The sequence below is a fragment of the Mus caroli genome, unplaced genomic scaffold, assembly GCF_978045245.1.
Source record: "Mus caroli unplaced genomic scaffold, Mus_caroli_1 scaffold_1, whole genome shotgun sequence".
In the NCBI taxonomy this organism is placed as follows: domain Eukaryota; kingdom Metazoa; phylum Chordata; class Mammalia; order Rodentia; family Muridae; genus Mus; species Mus caroli.
Window position 1 is genome coordinate 156,219,180 of NW_028227256.1, and position 23,483 is coordinate 156,242,662.

The window sequence follows — 23,483 nt, forward strand, 5'->3', positions numbered from 1 at the left end:
TGTAGACAATGGATACAGAAGCTGGGGAAGGGTTGCACAGGTGCTCAGTATGGCACTGGTAACTCGATGTGGGTTTTCATCTTCCCCTTATATATGGGGGAGCTATCCCCTTTGATCTATTGTCCTTGAGTTAGGCTAGATAATCTCTGATGTCTTTCGGCAAGTAAATTTGTGATTGTGATAAACAAATTGATTAGACCATTTAAACAACCCAACAAAATTTACCTTATTACCTTGTTTCTCAGATACCACTGGTGATCCCATCTTCTCACTAAAGGGAACCAGTGTTCTTGTCTTCCCCAGTATCGTTTCCATCATCAAGAGCAACATGTATATCCTGTACCTATTATCTTATCTGAGACCCCCATCACAACCTAACTCCTCACTATAATATGAAACCTTTTTTGTTTGTTTGTTTGTTTTTTTCAAGACAGGGTTTCTCTGTGTAGCCCTGGCTGTCCTGGAACTCACTCTGTAGAACAGGCTGGTTTCGAACTCAGAAATCTGCCTGCCTCTGCCTCCCAAGTGCTGGGATTAAAGGGGTGTGCCACCATGCCTGGATATCAAACATTTTATTGCAGCAATCTTTTTGTTGGTCCTTGTATTAAAGCACCTGGAATTACTGCACAATATGAACCTCTGGCTATATTGGCACCAAGGTAATTTAATGAGTCTTCAGATTGAGTGCAAGTTAGAGTCCTTAGCACAACATTACAAAGATGCTCATGATGCTATCTGTCTTCACATAAGTGGTTAAGTTGTTAGTATTCTATACTCCAAAAGTTAACTCTTTGTGCCTCCTCAAACACAATGCATATTCTTTCATGAATTCAGACCTCTGGACTTTCAAATCTCTGTCCCAAGAGTATACTCCATCACATTTCTGTCACTGGAAAACTCCTACCATCATGCCACATTTCCGTTCAAGCACCACTAGCTCCCAGTGACACCTCTGCCATGCTCCCAGCCCAACTTAGACTCTGTATGTGTATACATCTTAAAGTATATAACTTCTATGATCATACTTGCTGCTTGGTTATTTACTTCACTCTAGACTAGGAGAAATGCTTTGTCTTCTACAGAATGCCTGGTCTGGTACATAGTTGATACTCTGCCAAATAAATAAATAAATGGACGAATAAATATTCGATTACTAAACATAAAGTAAAAATTCAGATTTTTCTTCCTTAAGAAAAACACTAGCTAGCATTTGGGAGGGATTGTCTTTTTTGTTTTGCTTTGTTTGTTTATTTTTTCTAGACTCTAATACATCTGTTAGCAAGTATGGAATCCCAAGGGAGTGTATGGGATGGTAAATTGTAGGTCTAAAAAGTAGTGGAATTTTTACTTTTTTTCCTTTTCAAAAGGGTTTCACTTTGGTTCTTCTTTTCTATTATGTAACAGTCAGCTTTTCATCGCTGTGACAAAACACCCAACAGAATCAACTTAAAAGGAAGGAATATCACAGATCCTCAGATTTTTGTCCATGGTTGCCTGGCCTCAAAGGCACTGGGCCTGTGGTGTGGTGAAAGATCATGAGAGTAGGGGTGTGTGGAGAAGGAGCCTTATTACCTCATGGTAGTTAAAAAGCAAAGAGAATTCAAGAAGACTATTCTAAGATTAATAAATAACTTTTAAAACAAAGCCCTGGCGACCTATGTTCTCCTACTAGGGCTTACTCCCCAATGCCTAATAAGTTATGCATCAACCGGTGTAGTGACACATAGTCTTCCAATCACTTCTCAGTAATACCAACATCTTGAATCAAGACTCCTTTGATGAATAAACTTCATATCCAAGCTATAATATACCCTTATCCAACCTGTTGAATTAGATTCTTCCTAGGATTCAGAAGTAGGAACCCTCATGAAGTGGCGTCAATCAAAACTTTTGAAGAAATGGCTTTTAAGATAATTATAACATGTTACCTTGCCATAATTTTTAATATTAAAAAATCTGATTGTGTTCCATCTTTAAAATGCTATAGTGGTTTATCATTGTTCTTGAGATGGAACTTTTCCTTACAGACTATCTATAATCCAGCCCTACCTCCCTGTCAAAGAAGTCTTCGCCTTGTGGCTCTTATAGACAGATTTGATATTTCTAGTTTTTTTTAGTAGTTCAGTTTTATTAAAGATCCAAACTTCTTAGTGTTAGCTATTCTACCTATATTACTACAATTTTTTGTGACCAGATTACTTTAAAAAGTAAAATCATTAGTATGTATTAACACAGTTTAATGTATTTCATTGTGATGTTTCCATACAAGCTTATATTGTCCTTAGATTACAGTCAGCCTCCCTGCCTCTCTATTCCTCCCTCCCCATCCCTTTGCCTCTTCCCCTTATTTTAACATTTTCTCTTTTATTTTCAGATCAATTCTTTCTAGACTTCCATATCTTAGAGAAAATAATGCACCTGTATTTTCATCTGTTATTTATTTCACTGCACATGTTGTCCTGCAATTCCACCCTTTCCCCCCCAAATGAAGAATTCCATTCTCGTTTGCAGCTAAATAGTCTCCTTCCCTCCGCTTAGAGGCTTCCTGCTGCTGTGTGCAACCCTAGAACCTCACCTTTTCCTTAGGTCCGCTCAACCCTATTGTGGAATTTGGATATTTACATGAATCCGGTTTGCTTGTTTATTATCTAGCTGGAAAATTTATGCAGGCAGGGACCATATGTGTCTTCTTTTGCGTCATTGCATCCTTCATGCTTAGCACAGGAAATGGCCCCTTGTAGATGGTTAGCAAGCAGGTGTTGACTGAAGACACCATCAAGCAGCAGGCACTTTTAGTAGGTCTAAAAGAGTATGTCTTCCTAGTTTTAAAATGCTCACTTTTTTATTTGAATCTCAATCAGAACAGTATAAAGTGAGGAACTTGCTGATGGAGTCAATGTTAATTAAGAGCAGGTATTGGGAAGAGCCTGAGTCCAATGAGCCATGCAGGGCCCACTCCCTGACACTGCCTCATTCACTAGCTTGTGACCCTGAACATGTACCTAACTATCACTCTCAGAAGCTTCACTGTAAGTCATTATCACCATCCACCCAAGGGTTAGTATCTAAATGGGCCTTACAAATTAGAAACACTATACAAAGAATAACTATGATCAGGAGTGAGTTCCTACTTCTTAGAAACTCTGTCTCAGGAGTGGAGTCAGTTGGACCCTTATTCAATCCAGCTCGTAGCCTTAAGTATCTGTCTTAGTTAGCATTTTATTGCTGTAAAGAGACATCATGACTAAGGCAACTCTAATAATGGAAAACATTTACTTGGGTCTGGCTTACAGCTTCAGAAATTTTAGTCCATTATCATCATGGTTGGAAGCAGGGCAGGATCTAGGCAGATGTGGTACTGGAGAAGATGCTGAGAGTCCTACATCTTGTTCCCCAGGCAGCAGAAAGAGACTATCTTCTGCAGGCAGCCAGGAATAGGCTCTCTTCTGCACTGGACGAAGCTTGAGCACCAGAAGACCTCAAAACCTGACTACACAGTGACACACTTCCTCCAACAAAGCCATACCTATTTCAACAAGGTCACACCTCCTAATATTGTCACTTCTCATGGGCCAAGCATATTCAAACCAACACAATAATCAATGCTAAACTTTGAAAGACTAGAATATAGATAGCTGGCTCTTTGTATAGGTGTTTGTAGAGTCCTATCCCTTTTCCTTCCTCCTTCTTCTCTTCCTCTCTTCCTTCATTCCCTTCCCATACTTTCTTCTTTTTCTTGTGATTTTAGAATCTGAACTTCTACAAGACATTGATGTCCCCTTTCCCTAGGTTACCAATGTGAACATGCTGGCACTGGGAGAAAAGCCAAGGCCAAAGCTGCCGTGTGCCTGAGAGACCCAGCTCTGAGCATAGATAGCCTAGAACCTTCACCCTTAGAATATCTGAGCTGAGGGAGCATGATTCCTCTGAAAGGTCATCTTTCACGCAGGAACTGCTCTTTGGCCAGAGAACTGCCCCTGTCATAAGTGCTGTTGCCTCTTTGGTCTGATTTTATCTTGGGTTCTTTTATTCCACAGCAAACATCTCCATGAAATTAGTTCATGTAAAGAACTATGCAAGACTGCAATTTTTATAAGGTGCTATGTAAGACTCAACCCTGTCATTCAAAGACAATAATGTGTATCATGTGCAGTGCATATATTCTGTCACTTGGCATAGACTCTTTCACTTAGTTGTCACAACATCCCTATTAGGAAAGTGATATTTTTATCAGAGTGGAAACTGGCTTCATGTAACTTGTCCAAGGTCACAGGTAATGATTGACAAAGCCAAGGTTCTCAGCCACAAAGACTGATGCAGACTCAGAATTTAGCCTTTATGTTACATAGCTTCTCCTATTCAGTCAAAGAAAGATGTCTAATCACAGTCCAGTGTATAACCACACACATTCAAAATGGGTTACCAAACAGGCTGAGCGACCACAATGGACTAGAGCAGGACAGAGAGGACAGGTACGAATGTACAGAGAGGCATCTGAAGAAGGACAGAGTGCTTCTGGGTAGACAGAGGAAAGTATAGCATAGGCAGGCCACCCAGAGATGTGGGGTAAACAAGGTAATGTTACTAGAGCCTAAAGTATGAGATGTGATCGAGAGTAGTGAGGGAGAGACAGGGTAGAAACTGACTTCCTTTCAAACTGAAAGCTCCTTTTTATATTATTTATTTATTTATTTATTTATTTATTTATTTATGTTTGAGACAGGATTTCTAACCAGGATGGGCCTCACACTTGTGTCTAACTGACTTCTAACTTCTGATCCTCCTGCCTCCAAATGCTGGGATTACAGTAAAATGTCACCACATTTGGTTCATAAGGTTTCAGATCTTAACTATAGAGATGAGCTACTACACTAAATGGAGAAGGACATCCCAGATGTCCTACAAAGCTCAGGCTATCCCATATTCCATCTTCTGGGACATAGCTACAGACTAGAGAATGGTGGTGCTGTGGTGATACAGTCTTTTCTCTGAAGGTGATCTAGGACCACATAGGACCCTGACACTAGGTCTCTTGGTAATGACCATCCAGCCATGTTTTCTTAACACTTACTCTCTGCTTTTCCTTTTCAGCTCTTACAGGAGGCCACCATGAGCTCTCTCTGGTGTTCAGGGACCGGAGATGTCATTGAGGACTGGTGCCGATGCGACTCGACTGCTTTTGGAGCAGATGGACTTCCTACCTGTGCACCCCTCCCACAGCCTGTGTATGATTCCCTTCCCATGCCCCTCTCCTGCTTGTCTGCCTTCAGCACCATTATTCAAAACTAGGGTAGAGTGGATTTTCGTCTCAAAGTGATAGGCTGAATGACGGGGATTGGAAAGAAGAAAGTAGCATCATTCCTATTATCGGGAACTTTCGGTAGGATAGAAGGAGCAGGCACACAAGCTGTTTAGTGGAAGTAGTGTTACAAATCTTTGCATTTTTAAAATGTGAAGATCTGTTCTTTGACCCTACATTTGGGCAACAATAAAGACTTTATGGAGCAAGTAGCAATTAGACAAGGTAAGACAGCCTGGGTATAAAGAGGGTCATAGATTACCAGTGTTGTTGCTATGTGGGAAGTTAGAGGTCTGTAGTAAGGGTGGAACAAGACCAGCAACACTACCACTTCTCAAAGCCTTCCTGGGTGCCAGACAATATATGTACTAGGTAAACACTCTTATCTCCACACTTTCAATTAATGGACAAAGAGATGACTTCAAGAAGACTGTATTTTTCCATAGTTATAGAGCAGGAAGTAGGTCATGGTTGAGAGTATCTGAGAGAATAAAACTGAAATGATTTTGGGTTAAAACCAGCAGGCCATGGTGACCGTTAACTATGGGGATAAACTAGAGTTGAGAAGGAACCCATCAGGAGGTAGGCAGAGTTGAAGAGAAGGAAGAGGCCAGTCCCACTTGGGCTTGCCCATAAACTATGGAGAGATAATTGTGTAGATGTTCAGTAGGAAAAGGGACATGTAGAGCTCTGTGAAAAACATAAAAATAAAAATAGAGATAACAAGAGTTCAATTAATCTCAGAAAAATAGTAGATGGGGTCATTGCTGGAGCAAGGATGCTCTGGAAGAACACACATTGTGAAGAGTGGAGGCCTGGGGTGGACATGAGGGGATGTCTGTATTGGAGGGATGCATGAGGTGCTGCAGATATGACTGAGAATGAGCCTGTCCAAATTCTTAATCTCTCATGAGGAGGTTAAACAGAACTGGCCAAGATGAGAGACCAGGACTCAATGTAGGAATTCAGGTTTTCCTATAGTAAAGTGCCTTCCACAGGGGTTAAGGCACAAAGTGTTATATCTGTGCAATAATGTTGGTAGGACAAAGTGTTGGGACATGACCCCATGCTTTCATAAGGCCTGGAAGGCCCAAAATGAGAATCAAGCCCTGTAGGAGTTAGAGGGCTAATTGTACAGAAGAGTGGACTGTACAGGTGGAGGCTGCCCTCTGACCTGTCTGCAGGCAGAGGTAGATGCTGAAGAAATAGAACTGAAGGAAAAAGAGGGAAACATTACTAACAGAGCATCACTGCAAGGCAATTTATTTCCTTTTTTAGGTGCCTAGACATATTCTAGCCATTGATTTCTTGCTCTTTGTAGTTGTAACTTGGATATCTGAATCAAAATAAAAATAAGTTCCTAATTACTAATATATATATATATATATATATATAATAAAATTCATTTAGTAGAAAATGAACCATTAAGAGAATCAAGTACTGTTAGATTCAGCAGATATGAAAGTTAGTGTAAAAAGGTAACATGGGAACTGTCAAACAGAGGGACACAAGATCCAACCCTGATGTCCCAAGGCTGATTTCATTTCTAGACATATATTAACCAAATACAATGACTGAAAAGCAAGGTGAGCGAGGGATTGTCCATGAGAGGTATACAATTAAACTATAAAACATCCCAGAACTATAAGTATAAACTATTAAAACTGCACTTTTCTTCTCAGCTCTGATCACTTCTCTCAGTAACAGATCTTAATTTTCTTTTTTGCACTTTAATTGGCAGTTAGAAATAGAAATGTACTCTACTTTTTCATAAGTCCATGTAAATCATGCACACTTCGGGTTCTCAGTAGGGGCTGGCCTTAGTTCCTATTTTCACAGAATCTGAGTTCTCAGAAAGCTTAGCTACTAACTTAAGCGTCCTAATGGTTTTTTTCCCCTTCAAAATAGCATTCTGCATATGACTCTAATTAATGAATTTGTCAATATCCGCACTGTTTTGGATCTATTCCATCCTAATGTCATATGAAAACTATGCACTCCTTCATAGTAGCTGCTAGCAGATGACCATGTGTTTTTAATTATTTTCCTACTAGTTGAACTGCTTCTTATTCCCCAAACACCATCCCTTGATTTCATGTTAAAGTTGTATCATGTGTGTAACCACTATGAACATACCTGCTGAGTGGAAGCTGGACATTGCAGGGCCCTTGGTGTGATTCAGCTCTGATGTCTTGTCCTTTGGATTTTGAGGGGCACCTGTGAGCTGGGTAGAAGGTGAGGGTTGCAGATACTTTTAATGTAGAAGAAGAAAGGACAAAGATGTGGGTTAATGCTAGGGATATTGTGAACAAGCAAGGCTACAGTGAGCAGAAACTGGGAAACCCCCCATAGTCTAGTGGTCTGGAGAGAAACGAAGAATTGGAAGCAAGAAGGAAACATGAGCCACATATAAGAAGTCAGGACAAGGAAGCAAATTGAAAACACTTGGGCTGTCAGGAGATCCACCCCAGTGAACATCAGTACTGGGTATTCAGTCTCTATAATGTGCAGAGAGGTATGAGGTAGCAAGGCAAAGCACTGTTCAAGGCAAAGGCAAACTTGAAAACAGTGAGAGACTAAGAACTGTAAAGAAAAAAACAAATAGGGACTGAAATAGGAGCAAGGGTTCATAGGCCTCCAAAGAGATAGAAACTGACATCAGGTCCTGAGCAGTAGACACAGGGTATCACCCCCCAAAAGAGTGTAGCATGTGGCCACATGGCCAACTCTCAGTGCTCCTTTTGAGCTGAGCCTGTTCTGAAGTTCCATTAGCAGAGGAACTGGAGAGGGAGACATAGCAGAGCAAGGGGCGGGGCAAAGAGGGCTTGCCAGATCCTGATGGTTATGGAATTTAAACTAACTGTGCTTTTATTAGTGCAATATTCTCTTGGATGCCACATTCAATGGGCTTTGAGGTACACATTGTACACAAGATTTGTTTAGTCTTCCTCAAGAGAAAATCCAGAAATTATATTTCAAACTATATAAAAAAATGACCTATCAATAAAGTCCAATCCCCAAACACATGTACCAGGTAGGCCTTCACTATCTTTACACCATCACTTATTTATTCATTTACAAGATCTAATCATAAACCTCGTAGGTCTCTGGAGACCTTAGCATCTGGTGAGAGAGACATGAGCTCAGAGAGACTAGAGTTATTCTTTGGAAGACGAGTTTGAAATGTCAAAGTTGAGGTGGTGACATAGGTCCCAGCTGAGTTCCCAGTTCATGTCTCTTCTTTTCTTCACTCAGGCTGAGACTTTCCACAGTACACGAGCCCAGCAGCACCCTCGTGGTTCTGGAGTGGGAACATTCAGAGCCACCAATTGGGGTGCAGATTGTAGATTACCTGATCCGGCAAGAGAAAGTCACTGACCGGATGGACCACTCCAAAGTAGAGACGGGTGAGCATATCCCAAAAGTAGGAAAAGAAAAGAATGCCCTTCTTTGTGGCACTGTTTCAAGTCCCGAGTGTTGTAGGGCATCCCGGAGAAGCATGGAATAGTAGCAACTGTTGTCTCTTTCAGGCAGAGGCCATCTTGTCCACTTAAGAGTTTTTGCAGGGTGAGCATCTGACAAAGTCTTGTTTTGATTTTTGCTTTTCTTTTATTTATAAAAGAGGTGTCCATTTCATTGCCTCTAGGCACACTTACAAGCAACAACAACATAGTACACTAGTTATCCTAGCCCACAATTAACAAACAATTCTCTGCTAACCACTGCCATGATTACAGAAAAAACAAAAATTCCTTTGCTAATAACCCCCTCTAGGCAAAGGCATGTGCAAACAGATGCTCTTGATCCATGGCTTGTCCTAAAGCAAACTGACTTTTGTCAAGTCCTGAGAGAAAAGGGAAGCCTTAGAAATAACCCACAGAAATAAAAGTCCCATGGCTTAGTAACTACCAACACATAGAGAAAAGCTAACATCAATAATCTTAAGTCTTTCACATCAATATGGTCTGCTTTGGGGATGAGGATGCCCATAATCTAAGAGCTCCTATTGAGCCTGGTAATGAGATTTGGAGAAACATCTTTGGAGCCTGGAGAGCTGTCCATTGCTGTTTCTGAGGTGCTTTCCTTGGTATGTACAGAAGTGCTAAGGTCTGTTAGGGTCCAGGGACCTGCATCACAAGTGTTCTTGTCAATGCCAAGGTGTTTCATCTAAAATTGCACAGATGCAGCATTTGTTTTTTTGCCTTAGTAGTCTTTGAGCTGATTCTGAACAAATGGCTCTCAGCTGATTGACTAACAGTGACAGGATCAGAAAAGATGGTTTTTCTCTAAGGTTTCCTTCCTCCACTAGGAAGTTAAGAAGTTCCAACACGTTCTTCTAGTGTTGCTCGTGGTTTGGGCATCACTCTTTCTCAGGCTATCCTCATTCTTTTCCTTTCTGCAGAAACAGTGCTGAGCTTTGTAGACGACATCATCTCTGGAGCAAAGGCTCCGTGTGCCATGCCGTCTCAGGTGCCAGACAAACAGCTCACCACGATTTCTCTCATCATCCGATGCCTGGAACCTGACACCATTTACATGTAAGTAGTACTCATCTTAATGATTCCTTACCAGAAAGTCTGCAGTCTTTGCTCAATCCCTATTATTACCCGAGTTCCTTCAGAGATGTTACAAGATTTTTTTTTTCAGTCTCAACAGCTATATCCCAATAGGCATTATGGAGAAACTTCTGGAAAAGGTCTTAGCATCAAAGAGTTTACTATACACAGAGGACATGTATAAACAGATAATTGTAACTCAAGGCAGAATAGAGTATATGTTAGTTAGAAAAACCAGGGACATGTTGGCAAGAAAGAAGAAAGTGAGTTATTCTATGTAGAGTTGGTGGCTAGATTCTAAATTGGATTGTACAAAAGTCAATAGCTTCTGTAATGTTGGGAAAGGCACACTAGGTTAAAAATCCCAGGGGCAAAGGTAGATAGGCCTGTGGGTGGTCCAATTGGTCTGAAGCTGATGGTGAACAAAAAGAGGTGGAAAAGAAGTCAGCCAGAGTGAATGCTGTGTGTCAAAGGAAAGCTTTTTTTTTTTTTTTTTAATAAAGAAAAGAGGACAATGCCAAGAACTTCAGAAAGCCATCTCTAGTGGCTCTGAAATAATTTATAGAGTTCAGAACTGGTCAGCATTTTTCTTCAAAGAAAAAGTAGTGAATTATATCACCATGCTTGGAACATCCCTGCGTTCTCCCTGAACTCTTCTCATCTCTTCCTGTGCTCTGGGAACGACTGTAACATATTTGTGAGCAGAGACATAAGAGATGCCAAGAGAGGAGATATGGTGATAACATCTAAATCATGATGGAAAAATCCACGGGTCTAACGCAGGATCCATAGTGATGCCGTTTGGAAGCTTTTTGACCTCTCCAGTATGAAAAACATCTAACAGTTTACAGATGAAGTCACAGGCAGAGAGTCAAGGTTTCCAGAATAAATCATCTCCACTTCCTCTCCTAAGGAGTTCAAAGATGGGAAGCACTAGAAATCTGAGTGTCATTGATTGGGATGAACTCAGATGTTCAGCTGTGTCTCTTCCAAATAGGACATGTAACTCAGGACTGTACTGGGTGAATGTAAAATGAATAAGGACAAATGACGGCTGAGAATCTGGAATGAACGCACACACAAGGATGACAATGCCAATACCCAAGACTATCTGTCTGCTCTTTGGGCAAGGATGCCTTGACCCATAACAGCTCTCTTGATATTTGAACAGCAGTGTGCCCCTCAGAGGAAGGGCACAAGACAAAGGAATACAAATCTGGGACTGAAGACCAGCAATCTAATTTTTAAAAAGTCTCCAAATCAAAGTGACTCCTATGAACATTTATAAAGAGGGTGGGCTAACTCCTATCTGCCCTTCCTACTTGTTAGTTAGGAAGTTAGAAGTTCTGATGGAACAATAGGTAGGCATGGCTCTTTCAGAGAGGGTATTACCAAGTCTAGGACCTTCCTCAAGTGAGCCTTGCCTTGGCTTTGTTTCCTGGTCAAAGACCTGAGGCTAAGATCCTCTCTCATATTCAACATCTATGATGATCTTCTAGTGTTTACTTCCTATGTTTTGTAAATCACCTACTTCCTGTCTGTGTTGATTACAGAAGTGGGAGAGGCTACCAAGCTAAAGGATAGCCAGTTTCCACTAGGTGGCACTGCAGATTGCTGGAAAAGCTAGCTGACACTCAGCTGTACCTTCATAGCCCCCAGTGAAGACCAGCTCTTGCTTTTGCATGCAAAATGATGTTCTTAGAACCTGGCAGACTTACCTGGGGTGGCCTGGACATGAGAGCCAGTGTGTGGAGAAAGGGTGCTGTGGGCTAATAGCATTCTTCTCTGTAGAGGAGGAAAGACTCTTTGAGCTTTCACCCCTGGTGCAAAGATAAAATCCTGTAGGCCTGGTTTTACTCCTAACCATAAAGTCTCTTTACACCCTTAACTTTTCTGTACCCAAGTTTTCTTATAAATGAGGAGGATGGTAGCTGTCATTTATGGAGTGTGACAGCTCTAGTTATGACTGACTACACTTGTTTCCATTTTATAGCTGAAGAAACTGAGGTTCAGGAGACTTGAATTACTTCGCCCAGAATCATACAGCTAGCACTGTAAATAGTGGTTAGGAGCTGAAGCAGGGTTACCTCTTTTCCACACACTGAATCTTACTTTCAAGCCATCCCAGGTTCTTCGGCCAGGATCTAGGAACATCATCCTTTAGTCTAAAACAAAAGCTGGTCTCCAACGAGGGTCATGAAGTTCTGAGTTTTGGCTGGCTTTCTTTGTCATATATTTCATTTAATGCCACTAGAGAGGCATACTGAGAATGGATCCTGTGGCACAAACACAGTTAAGAACTCCATAAAGTGTGACAGATCCCACATCTTCTAGATTGTGGAGGGACCATCTCCCCTTCCCACCACCCTCTCACCACAACACCTGCTGCCAGAAGAGTCCTTGAATTTCTGAGCACGTGACAGCAGAGAGATCATCGAAAAAAAGGTGTCTGAATCACAGAATGAGCAAAAGCCCTCATAGTGGCAGGAAAGATACAAGAAAGCAGCAGGTGACAAAGCCAGCTCTGTAGGCAGCCCCTGACAGCCTTATAATCATCCTTAGTATTAGGCCCCTGACATTTAAGGCCCAGCTCTGGGGCCTGAGCCAGTCTGTGTCAGTTCCCACGCACACATGCCTCCGTGCTGCCATCACCACGATGCTAACTACGCACAGAAAGGTTCCAGCCTGTGGCTGGAGAGGAAACCCAGAAGCGTTGGAAGAAGCAATAAACAGACTTAGATGTGAGCCCTCTGGATCTGGAGCAAGGCTTATCTCCTCTGTCAGTAATTCCAGCTAACCCTCTTGCTGTCTTCAGAGAGTGCTGTGGCAAAATGAGAATGCGAACAACAAATAGGGAAGGTTTGCCTTTAATGACAGCATGTGGCAGTTCCACGTGAAAATGTGGACAGTGCTCCCCAGCCTTTTGTAGTCAAGTACCCTGACTGCTCTCTCAGTGTCTCGGGGTTGGGGTGTGTGTGTGCTCAGGGTTGAGGGGTGTGTGGGGGGTTGGGACTCCTGAGGAAGAGTACTGCAGGTCAAGCTCTGTCTGTACTTGTAAGGTTGTGTGACGCCTTTCTTTTCCTAATATCTGCCTTGTATTAAAAATAAAATGTGCCATTAAACAGTCCGAGATTAGTAGCTTGCGTTTCACTCTCACTGCTGTCCTTCAGAGTATGTGAGACTTAATGCAAACAGGGACACCTTTGTCCTAGCTTAGGATCTGACACAGTGCAGCTGGAACTTACAGCAAGACAAGACAGGAATCAGAGTTGCCTGCAGTGTCCTAGCTGGTGGTTGGTGACTGACTCCATCCCAGGCACTGAAAGACAGGGTCCATCTGGCATCCAACTTGGTACCCAAACTGTAGGATGCCATAGTCCAGGGAAACTTAAGGATGAAGGGTTTAGGATTAGATTATGATGGGCTGCATGTAGTGGCTCCAGCCACAGAGTTGAGGTTGGCACCTTCAGCTTACTGGTGGGTAAAATTAGTAGCCACACTATAGCCTGACCTGGAGTTGTAAGGCTATAGAAGAATATCCGCTATCTATGAGCACAGGAGGTAACAGGGCTAGGCTTGTAACCCAAGACCATGCCCATGCCAGCTGGCAGTGTCAGCCTACAAAAATTGGGGCCTTGTATCTCCTGGCTCCCCCAAGAACTGCTACTAGAACTGATGAAGTCTACAACAAAGATCAAACCTTGAAGCCCAAGCAGAAGAAAAACAGATTCCACTTCCACTAAAAGTGTCCTATACTCCCAAAGTATATATTTGTTCTATTCTTAATTTCAGAAATTTCCAGCCTCGCATACTATTAGGGATTACAGAGAACATGGCTTGGCATGAGAAATAGACCATGAGGTAGAACTGTGCACGGGAGCGATGGTGGCCCATGGTATCTCTAGGTATACCCCTCAGAACCTTAGTTGAATGTGCTCTAAGACCTGGTTAACAGTTAAATGAACTCAGAAATGGAGATGGTTTCAAAAGGGCCAGGTGTACCAGCTACGGGTTTGAGGGTCCAGGAAATAAGTCCAGAAACAGGGTCAAGAAGCTGATGAAGCACCTGGGGCCAAATGAGAAAAATATCATAGCTGCCAGGGCTGGGATGGGGATAAGGGGTGTCAGTGAGCTCATGCTCTCTCTGGGAAGGTGTGGCAGGAGAAGGATGGTAAGATGCTCAATTTAGAATCAGGGCACATGTGGTGAGGAAGGACTGTGGTTGGTGTCGCTACTGGGGAAAGCCATTGAGCAGGCTTCCATGGCACCGATGTGAGTTTAAGGAGAAGAGGCAGGCACATGGCATATCAGGGCATTTGGGTCTTTTCTCTGACTGTCCTCTGCATTTCTTTGTGAATAGTGGGTACCAGATCCTCTCTCTTTGGAAAACATTCCTTGGAAAGATCTTTAAGTAGTATTCAATGCTTCCTATTTCACAGGTTCAAATGTTAAAGCTCAGCTGGCATTTACCGGGGCCACCCTTCTTTCCTTTATTTCTCCTCCTCTTTCTCCCTGCAACTTTGCCAAGATAACCACCAACAACCAACAGCAACAACAACAACAACAACAACAACAACAAAAACATATCCATGCTTTCCAGTAAAAATCAGCTTTCTATAGTAATGCAGCATGAAGAAAGGGTGCAGGAAGGTGGTGGTGACGTCCTTTGGGTGGCCTGATTAGTCATCAGAGGCCCTGTGCAGACACCAGGACTGGTTTTCATGGTCAGATCTCCAGGGTCTCTCCTTTCTCTATCAATCTCATCATCCAATGGGATTCCCTTGGTGCTAGTGTTCCCTCTGTTGGACTGAGACTCTTTCATGAATCTCAGTGGAAACTGGTGACTGGAATAGCACAATACACATGGGAGATAGAGTATCCAGCCATGCACAAGTAATGGGGGCCTTTATCTTAGCTGTTTCCTTCTGAATTAAAAAAAAATGGATTTATCATCAGTCTTTGCATAAAGACATAAGCTTAGCACAAGGCAGCATGGATCAGATCAGAGCTAGCATGGGATGGTGTGATATTCCAGGGCTTTGTGTTACACCATCGCTCTCTTTCATTCTCACCATAGCTTATTATCCTCCCAAATTGTAGACAAGGGAAAATAGAGATCACAGGAGTTACTGTAATTCCACATGGCCTTCAACACAAGTTCTATCCACCCATTTGCAAAGAAACCTACTTTTTCTCTCACCCTGTGATTGCCAAAATAGAAATGGCATCAGGATTACCTGGAAGGCATCTGAGTTTTGTGTCATAGTGGAGACAGGATCATTTGAGGCCATGGATTCCTTCCTTAAGATTGGGAAACACAGTGAGACCCTTGTCAAAAATAGATAGGTAGGTAGATAGATAGATAGATAGATAGATAGATAGATAGATAGATAGATAGATTTTTTTAAAAGATAAGAAAATGGGTTGCCTAGAAGTCTCAGTGCTTAGTTAAGTGCAGGTTTCTAGTTGAGCAAGTCTGAACTGGGTCTAAGAATTTTCAGCATTGGTGCCTGAGACTTCCATGTGAAGAGGAAGTGTTTTTCACTGTGATGCTTCTAATCAAACAACTCTCAAAATAGCATATTCCAACCACAAACCACTGGGAGCAGCAAGAGGCTTCACTCTGCTGCTTTCTAACCAGAGTGCTGAGATGAAGGGAGCTGGCTGGGTTCTGACCTATTCAGATAAAGCTGGACCTCCAGACAGAGATGCTCAGCCCTAGCCCCTAGGTGTGTCCCCTCTAATAATGCTGCCTTCCTACCTTTCTGCCAGGTTCACCCTCTGGGGAGTAGATAACACAGGGCGACGTTCCAGGCCAAGTGACGTGATTGTGAAGACCCCGTGTCCTGTGGTGGATGATGTCAAAGCCCAAGGTAAGAGACACTAAAGTTAGCAATGTCTACACATGATTGCCCAACCGTCTACTCTTTCCATGCTAAGGTAACCAAAGGAGTAAACAGAATGGCTAGGGGTGTGGCAGGAAGGGCAATTCATGCTCAAGGTAGAACCTTGGGCTTTCTATCAGTACAGCTGTACCTCTGCTCCCTGGCAGAAGTTTCCACTGTATTGTGTTATCCCATAGAGTCCATAAGACAGCAATCAGCAGCAGACATTTATAAAGTCCCCAGGAATGTATTATGTCCATGCAAAGGCACCAGCCATCTCTGCCCTCAGGACACAGATGGATCACTGGCTCTTCCTGGGCATTTGCACATGTGAAAAGTTGTTTCAAGCTAAAGCATACAAGGCTGTAGATTTAGAGTTGATCAGTTACCAGCTCCTTCCTACAATGTGTCTAAATCTTTCACTCTGTACTTTAAAGTTATTACATGCCACTTCTCCAGTGTATTCAGTATAAGCTCCCTCACTAGTATTGGTTCTGGTCCACAAGGAAGTTTTTCCTCGATCATCATCCATCACACAGGAGACGCTCCCTGGCTGGTCTTGGCATCATCCCCTGCTCTAAAGTTTTCACATCGTTGAAGAGTCCCAGTCTGTCAGTTCCTTTTACCACTTCTACCAGACTCGGCACCAATTAAGATGATGCTATAAGCCACGGACATCTAGTACACAGAACAGAAATTGACACTTTTTTATTAGCAGAGACATTGAGCACTCTGACTCTCCAGATTCCAGTCAGGGATGGTCCATGGCTAAGTTAATTTTCTGATGCCTCTCATTACCTTACATAGAGTTCTTGGCTATGTACATACACATCATCCTAACCAAGAGGGACATAGTGGCAGAATGTTGTTGGGTGACACCACAATGATAAGAATTATTTAGGGAAGAGAGATCTAGATTAATTTTCTTTATCTACGTTTTGGAAGAGAAAGCAAGCCGAAGAGCAAGCAAATGAGGTTTTATTGGAAAGTGCAATGACAGTTTCCTGCACCAGGGATGGGATCCTCAAAACAGGTTGCCTACCTAGATCTGCTTTAATTTTAAAACCACGAATGTCTTAGTATTGGACAACTTCGAACATTTTCCTAGCTTATCTTATTGGCATGCTATGGGCCCAGTATTTTAAAAGACATCTGACTGTAATGGAACACTTTCTCATTACAATTCACTAATGGATTGCCAGTCTTCTTGTGGCATAAATATTTAATAGGACTACTGGGACCTAAGTGGGTGACCCTTTCTACTTCTTGCTTGCCCACTTGCCAACTCTCCACTACCCCATTAATCTATTCCTTCTGTTCCTATTGCTCTTCTCAATTCCTCTTATGCAGGTCTCACTTCTATCCTAGGGTCATTGCATGTATTAGACCCTATTACTTCAAATGCTCTGTACCCTTCCAAATAATTAACTCATCTCAGCATGAAAATTCTGCTCAAGTGTCCCTTCCTCACAGCAGAAGAGGGCAAGAAACATTGTTAGGTGTCCTCACAGTACTGTTTCTGACTTTAGAATATTTTTTTTTCAGTTTTTAGAATAATGTGTTCAATCTTCAGAGACAATTAACCAGCAGGTGTCAGGTCTCTTTTACTGCACTGTATGTCCCTAGTATCTAGAAGGCTATATAATTGACTGACAGGTTACATAAGAACATACGTTGGCCTTGGAGCCAATGGCCTCAGTTTGGACTCCTGACCCACAATCTACTTACTTGATCTTGAGCAGGTCACTTTATCCCATGCCTCAGTTCATTTATATGTGGAATGTGGTAATAAGGAAATAGTACCCCACCCCCCAATTTGAAGGGTCTAGAGAGAACTGACTGAGGCAATTAACTTAAAATAGTAAAAACAACCGGTTAGGAACCATAGATATTTGTTGCCAGTCGTAAAGCCTGCCTTCGAATAGAAGCTCAATATTTTATGTGTGAAGCATAAGGGCACAACACTGCCCTTATTTTACATGTGAGAAAATTGAAATTCAGAGTAAAGTAAATAAGGTGCCTGAGGTTACAAAGAACCTGATGGAACCCACACTTAGCGTCCATATCTTACCACAATGCCCATTTATTTTTATAATAGTACTAGGACAAATTGAGAGAGAAATTAGGTGAAAGACTCGATAGAACATTGTCCCTGCAAACTTGTGAAGCAAAGAGCTGCTGTAGGAAGCAATGGCAAGAGTTCTCCCTTTCAGGGCTCTGTCCTGTGGGATAAGAACAGAAACCCACACATAAAAGGCAGCTGTGCTTCTCCCTAGTGGGAGAGGAACTGCTTTACAGGATCTGAGCCATGAAGGTCTCTCAAGCTCCATTAAGATAAAGGTCTGTGTCGCACACCTCTAGATGAGAGTCTGTCTCGGGGGATCCATAGCAGTACCGGTCACTGTTTATGAAGGTGTCCTTCTGTTTAATGATGACTGGAATCTGAGGAGAGGCCATAGCTACCATAGAGCTTGTGGCTGATCAAAAACAGCAGGGAGGAGATTAGCAGGAGAAACAATGCAGCATGCAGCTCACTTCAGGACTCACTGTACCGTACCGGTATAGAGCGGCTCTGTTTCTGGAGGGCTCCTGTCTGTCAGTTCTAGTACAGGATGTTTGAATGGGTTCTCTACCTGCCTTTGTTTCTAGACAAGGATCTGGGGGCACATGAAGACAATACTGAGAGAATAAAATGACACCCCCAGGTCCTGGTATCCTTCAGCCAGGAAGCATCCTATACAGATCAAGCCTGGAGACTAATGAGTTAGACTAATGGAGGGTATCCTTACAAATTAATACAGTTCTACCAAAGAAAAACCCCATATGCTTTGTCTGCCTCAAACCCAGATGGTGATCATAAATATAACTCACTTGGGTCTCAGCTTAATCTAAGGACAAAGAGGAATTTGACCTGGACTGTGCTGTCAGCTCCCAGACACTATCCCTCATGTGAACATTTATTCAAAACTAGCAAGATACTTTCTAAGAATTTTAATATGTCATAACACTCAAACCACTGCATAAGTATGTTTCTACTGCCCTTTTCCTGAAACCATCCTTCTGGAGCTGCAGCAAGCAAGTATTTGTAATAAGATAAATCTTGTTGTCTAGTGTGAAGGTTGAGTTGTGACATCCTGAAAGTTCCCCCATAGAATCTCAACAAAGGAAGGCTGGTTCACGTCCTTCATTCCCTCAGCACCTGCCTTCCTTTTATTAATGCTACACAACTGTATTTATTCTGTTACTTGAATCTCCCATGAATGTGTTTTGGCTCCTGGTACTAGTCACTGAACAGATGTGTATCTGAGTCTAGTATTGAATTCAGAATCAATTTTCAAGAATCTTCTAATCAATTTCATAGACTTATTAATCCATTCAATAGATATTTAGTCCTTAGTGAATATCTGTTTTAGGCACCAGGAGCAAACATACCATACCAATATAACTATATCAGCAGAGGCAATGGGCAACAGCAACAAAATAATAAAATATATATTTCAAATGATGATGCCTATTAAGGAGATAATAAATGCAGCATGGCAGAGGAAGGACAGAAGCTAGAGTTGGGCATAATACTTGAAAGAGGAATCCATGCAAATATCTTTACAAAGATCATTTCAGAGCGTATCAGAATTAGACTATAGGATGTTGGATAAAGGCAAAGAAGACCTGTGATTCTTGGCTCACATTTGTGGGGACAAGGAGAAGGCACTGATGGGTAAAAGTTCCCCGGGGCTCTGGGCAGATTTAGTAGGGCCTAGTCATTGGTAGGAAGGGACTGTATCTGGGATTGTAATGGAATGCCACGGAGGACTTGGGACAAGAGAGTGACATATTAGGCTTTATGTTTAGAAGGTCATTCCCACTGCTGTGGTGAGGACAGATCCCGAAGAACATTGTAAAGTGGAAGCAGAAGGCTTTGGCAACTGATAGAAGACAAGCTGCTGTTTATACCAGGAAAACCATCAGACAGCTGCTAGGAGGTGATCTGATCCTCAATTTGCCAATGAAGAACCAAAGGGATTTAATTTCCAGTAGGCTTGGTGTGGAGCATGGAAGAAGAGTCATGTCAGTCTCATCTGCTGGAATGGTGTGTGACTTCATCCTGGAAGATTCCAGGAGGATGAGCATGCAGAGAGATGGTAGAAGAGGGACTAAGAGAAGAAGAAAACCGATGTTAAGTGGTGTAGATCTCAGGTAAAGGAAGACATATATTGAGGGGGGCAACTGGAGTAAATGGAGGAGTTAACACTAAGTTGTTTTTGTTTGTTTGTTTGTTTGTTTTTGGTTACCATTTAGGAATAGGTTGAGTAGCAATAAGAAACACAGACATTTTTTTTAAAAAAGGTTGTGTTCATAATATGTGGCTTTAAGATTTACTATTTCAAAGGTGGAACAGTTCTCAGGGACAATGACTGGAAGCTGAGTATCTTAAAGGGTCCTTTTCTACAAGGGACAAACCTGCCCAACCATGGAAGTGGCATAGAGGTGAACCAGAGTAAGATTCCTTAGTGGATGTCAGAGAGTGGTCAGGAATTGAGAAGGAGGAAATATAAACCAGGGGCATTTTTAAAATGAAGCCATCTTAACAAGGAGAAGGAATTGCTTGAAGTTGGCTGTGAGGAGCTAAGGACCATCCTCTTCAAGGACATGGGAGAAGGATCCACAAGTCCCAGAGATGGCTTCAGAAAACACAAAGATAAGTAAGGAGGGAAGAAGAGTATGTACTGAAGATTCTCAAGTCAGGGACAAAGATGAGAGAGAGAGAGAGAGAGAGAGAGAGAGAGAGAGAGAGAGAGAGAGAGAGAGAGAGAGAGAGAGCGAGCTGTTGCCTAGTGATAACCCTGGCCCCAGAAGCAAAGTACTGAGAGGCTTGAGAGAATGGACTAGTGTACAGCAGTGGTCTTCAAAATGTGGTACTTAGATCTACAGCATCAGCATTGCCCCGCAGCTCATCAGAAATGGATGTTCTCAGACTCTAGATTAGACACTCCCGTGGGAAACAGCAGCAGATGCTGATGTTGCTCATGTGAGAATCACTGCTATGATACACACAGGGCAGCTCGAAAGGGAGACATATCCAGAGGTGGAGAGAGAAAGGGACCTTGTGATATGGTTAGTGCTAAAAAGAATAAAGATAACAGGCCTGCTGAGGTGGTTTACCTTGTGTTTCCATGTAGAATTATATCCTTCATTAGTTCATTGTGGGGCTATGCTTGTAGGTGAATCCTGAGAACTACTAAATCATGAGTCTAGGTCTCTTATCTGGGGATCTTTTCTGTGATGCCAAGGAAAGCTACAGATGTTTCCAACTGTTCCTGATTCAGATTTAAAAGAGCCACTATCACTAGGGGACGAGGAAATCTGCCTGTGTCTAAGCTTACTGCCTCATTTACACTTGATCTTAGCCAAAAGGCCGAGAAGCGATTTACTGCCTCATTTAAATAAGACTGTTTTCTGAGGCCGGGTGTGGTGGCGCACGCCTTTAATCCCAGCACTTGGGAGGCAGAGGCAGGCGGATTTCTGAGTCCGAGGCCAGCCTGGTCTACAAAGTGAGTGCCAGGACAGCCAAGGCTACACAGAGAAACCCTGTCTCGAAAAACCAAAAAAAAAAAAAAGACTGTTTTCTGAGTCTCCAGGGTGACTGTGTTTCAAGTCCTCTCACTTTGGCTTGGTATTAAGGAAAACAAGGTATAAACAGGAATTGGCAGTAAAACAAACATACTATCTTCTCCCTCCTTTTCCCTCATTCACCCTTTTTTATATGTACCGGCCCATTTGGTGCTCACCATAATCGGAAAACTTTGGTGTTGGAACTTCCTGTCTCTTCAAAAGATATTCCACAGCCCATGTCCACCCCTCCTCTGTACCTAACCCCAGTTCCCATCTTGTCACTGCCATCTGGTGCAGGCACCCTACGTATGAGAGCAAAGTTCTTCTCAATACTTCTATCTTCACCACTCAAATGCGTTTCCTTGCCTTCTAACACATTACATTTCCCTTATTTAAAATGTTTGGCCGCTCACTGACTGTCTCCCATCACTATACAACAAATACAGAGTGAGGATTGTTGTCAGTTTCTCTCAGTGATGTGGCTCCCAAGGATAGGAGCATTTCAGGAGCCAGTGAGCATTCAATAATAACTGTATTACATCAATGAATAAGTGTAAACTTACTGTGGCCAACATTGTACTAATATTGTATTGCACTGAGGGAGACTTTCTTCCCCTCATAGTAACCTTGGGAAGTGTATATTACTAACCATTATTACATAGACAGGAAAACTAAGACCCAAAGAAGCTAAGTACTGTGTCCAAGGTCAATACCCAGGAGCCTGAGTCTATTTGAAACTCTGCTGCCTGCTCTTAGCCATACCTTCGAGTCTATTGGCTTCAGTCCAGCCCTGTTAATTTATCCCATTGTTAGAGAGATCTCTGATGTCTGGTAACTCAGCCTCCCTTTTTTGCAAGGAGGCTTTGTTAACAGACTTCCTGCTATCTTTTCTCCTGCACTTCGCTTGCTCCTAACTTGTATATATTAAAGAGAGGGAGGACCTGAATTTATCATAGATAACTGGAGACTTCAATGAAGCTCAAAGCCAAGTAAAATAATCATTTAAAACTACCTGCATTCTTTGTGTTGGTGAATTCTTGCAATGCTCTAAAAGCTAATGAAGTAAAAAGTCTCAGTGCTCTCAATCGAGACAGGAAGAGGCAGATGTAGTCATGCTCTGGCAGTGGATGCAGTTTTGTTTTGTTCCTTCCCTTCCCTTCCCTTCCCTTCCCTTCCCTTCCCTTCCCTTCCCTTTCCTTTCCTTTCCTTTCCTTTCCTTTCCTTTTCTTTCCTAAGTATATATCCTGTTTACTGATAGGCTTATAATTTCACCCTTAAGTTATATCACCTTGGTTTTAGATGATGTGTGGTGGAACAGGATTAGCTTGGTCAGCTAAAAGTGATTGTCATGTGAGTGAGGTGTGCACCAAGAATCACCTCCTCTGCCATGGCTGCTTCTCAACAGAGACCACTGCAAGTAGAACCTGGAATCTGACACGTTGTCCCCCCATTACAAGACGCTTTGTTTGTCATCTGTGAATCAGTTTAGGAGGAATTCTAAACCACTCTGTCTAAGCTGCAGTCTGAGCACCAATGGTTTCCCTTCCCTGGCCGGTCTTGTCTCAACTAAATACACTCTGCCTTCCAAATCAAGAGAAATGAGTCCTTAGAATTGGCCTTCTGTTTCCTTTTGTCCTAGCTCCAGAAAGGACAGGCCCTTAGCACACTTACAAGGACACTCCACCCTGGTGTGGTTTATTGAAAATAGTTATCCCGAGATTCTGCCTCTTACACCTTAACCTGGTAACTGAACATCCATATGAAGTAGCAATGGCAAACAGCTTAGAACCTTCACCACAGTCCACACTAGCTAAGTGACCTTCATTGGGTAACCTTGTTTTATCTCTTAATCTCATTTGTCAAGGAAGGATATGTGTAAATCTGCACTGAGGGTTGTGAGGATATAAAGTTATTAGCCTATTAAATAAATAAAACTTTAATAATTACTAGAGATATCATGGGACTTCAGTTTCTAGATTGTTTTCTTTATCCAAAAATCTCACTTTAGCAACTTGAGAATGTTAACAACCTAAAAGGATTTCTAAAGGAAATGAATATATTGTCCGTAATTTTGTTTCTAGAGTTAGTGTAAACTAGCCTGGTGGGAGATCACTTAGAAACCCTGCTACA

General features: G+C 42.3%; 1 protein-coding gene across 1 annotated transcript in view; it reads left to right on the plus strand.

The window, feature by feature from the left end:
• Positions 1–23,483, plus strand: part of Astn1 (astrotactin 1) — a 319,917-nt gene that overhangs the window by 286,712 nt on the left and 9,722 nt on the right. The window contains exons 18-21 of the mRNA XM_021156108.2: positions 5,092–5,225; positions 8,555–8,706; positions 9,702–9,837; positions 15,628–15,728. Of these exons, the coding sequence (XP_021011767.1) occupies positions 5,092–5,225; positions 8,555–8,706; positions 9,702–9,837; positions 15,628–15,728 (523 nt within the window). The remainder of the gene's footprint in view (positions 1–5,091; positions 5,226–8,554; positions 8,707–9,701; positions 9,838–15,627; positions 15,729–23,483) is intronic.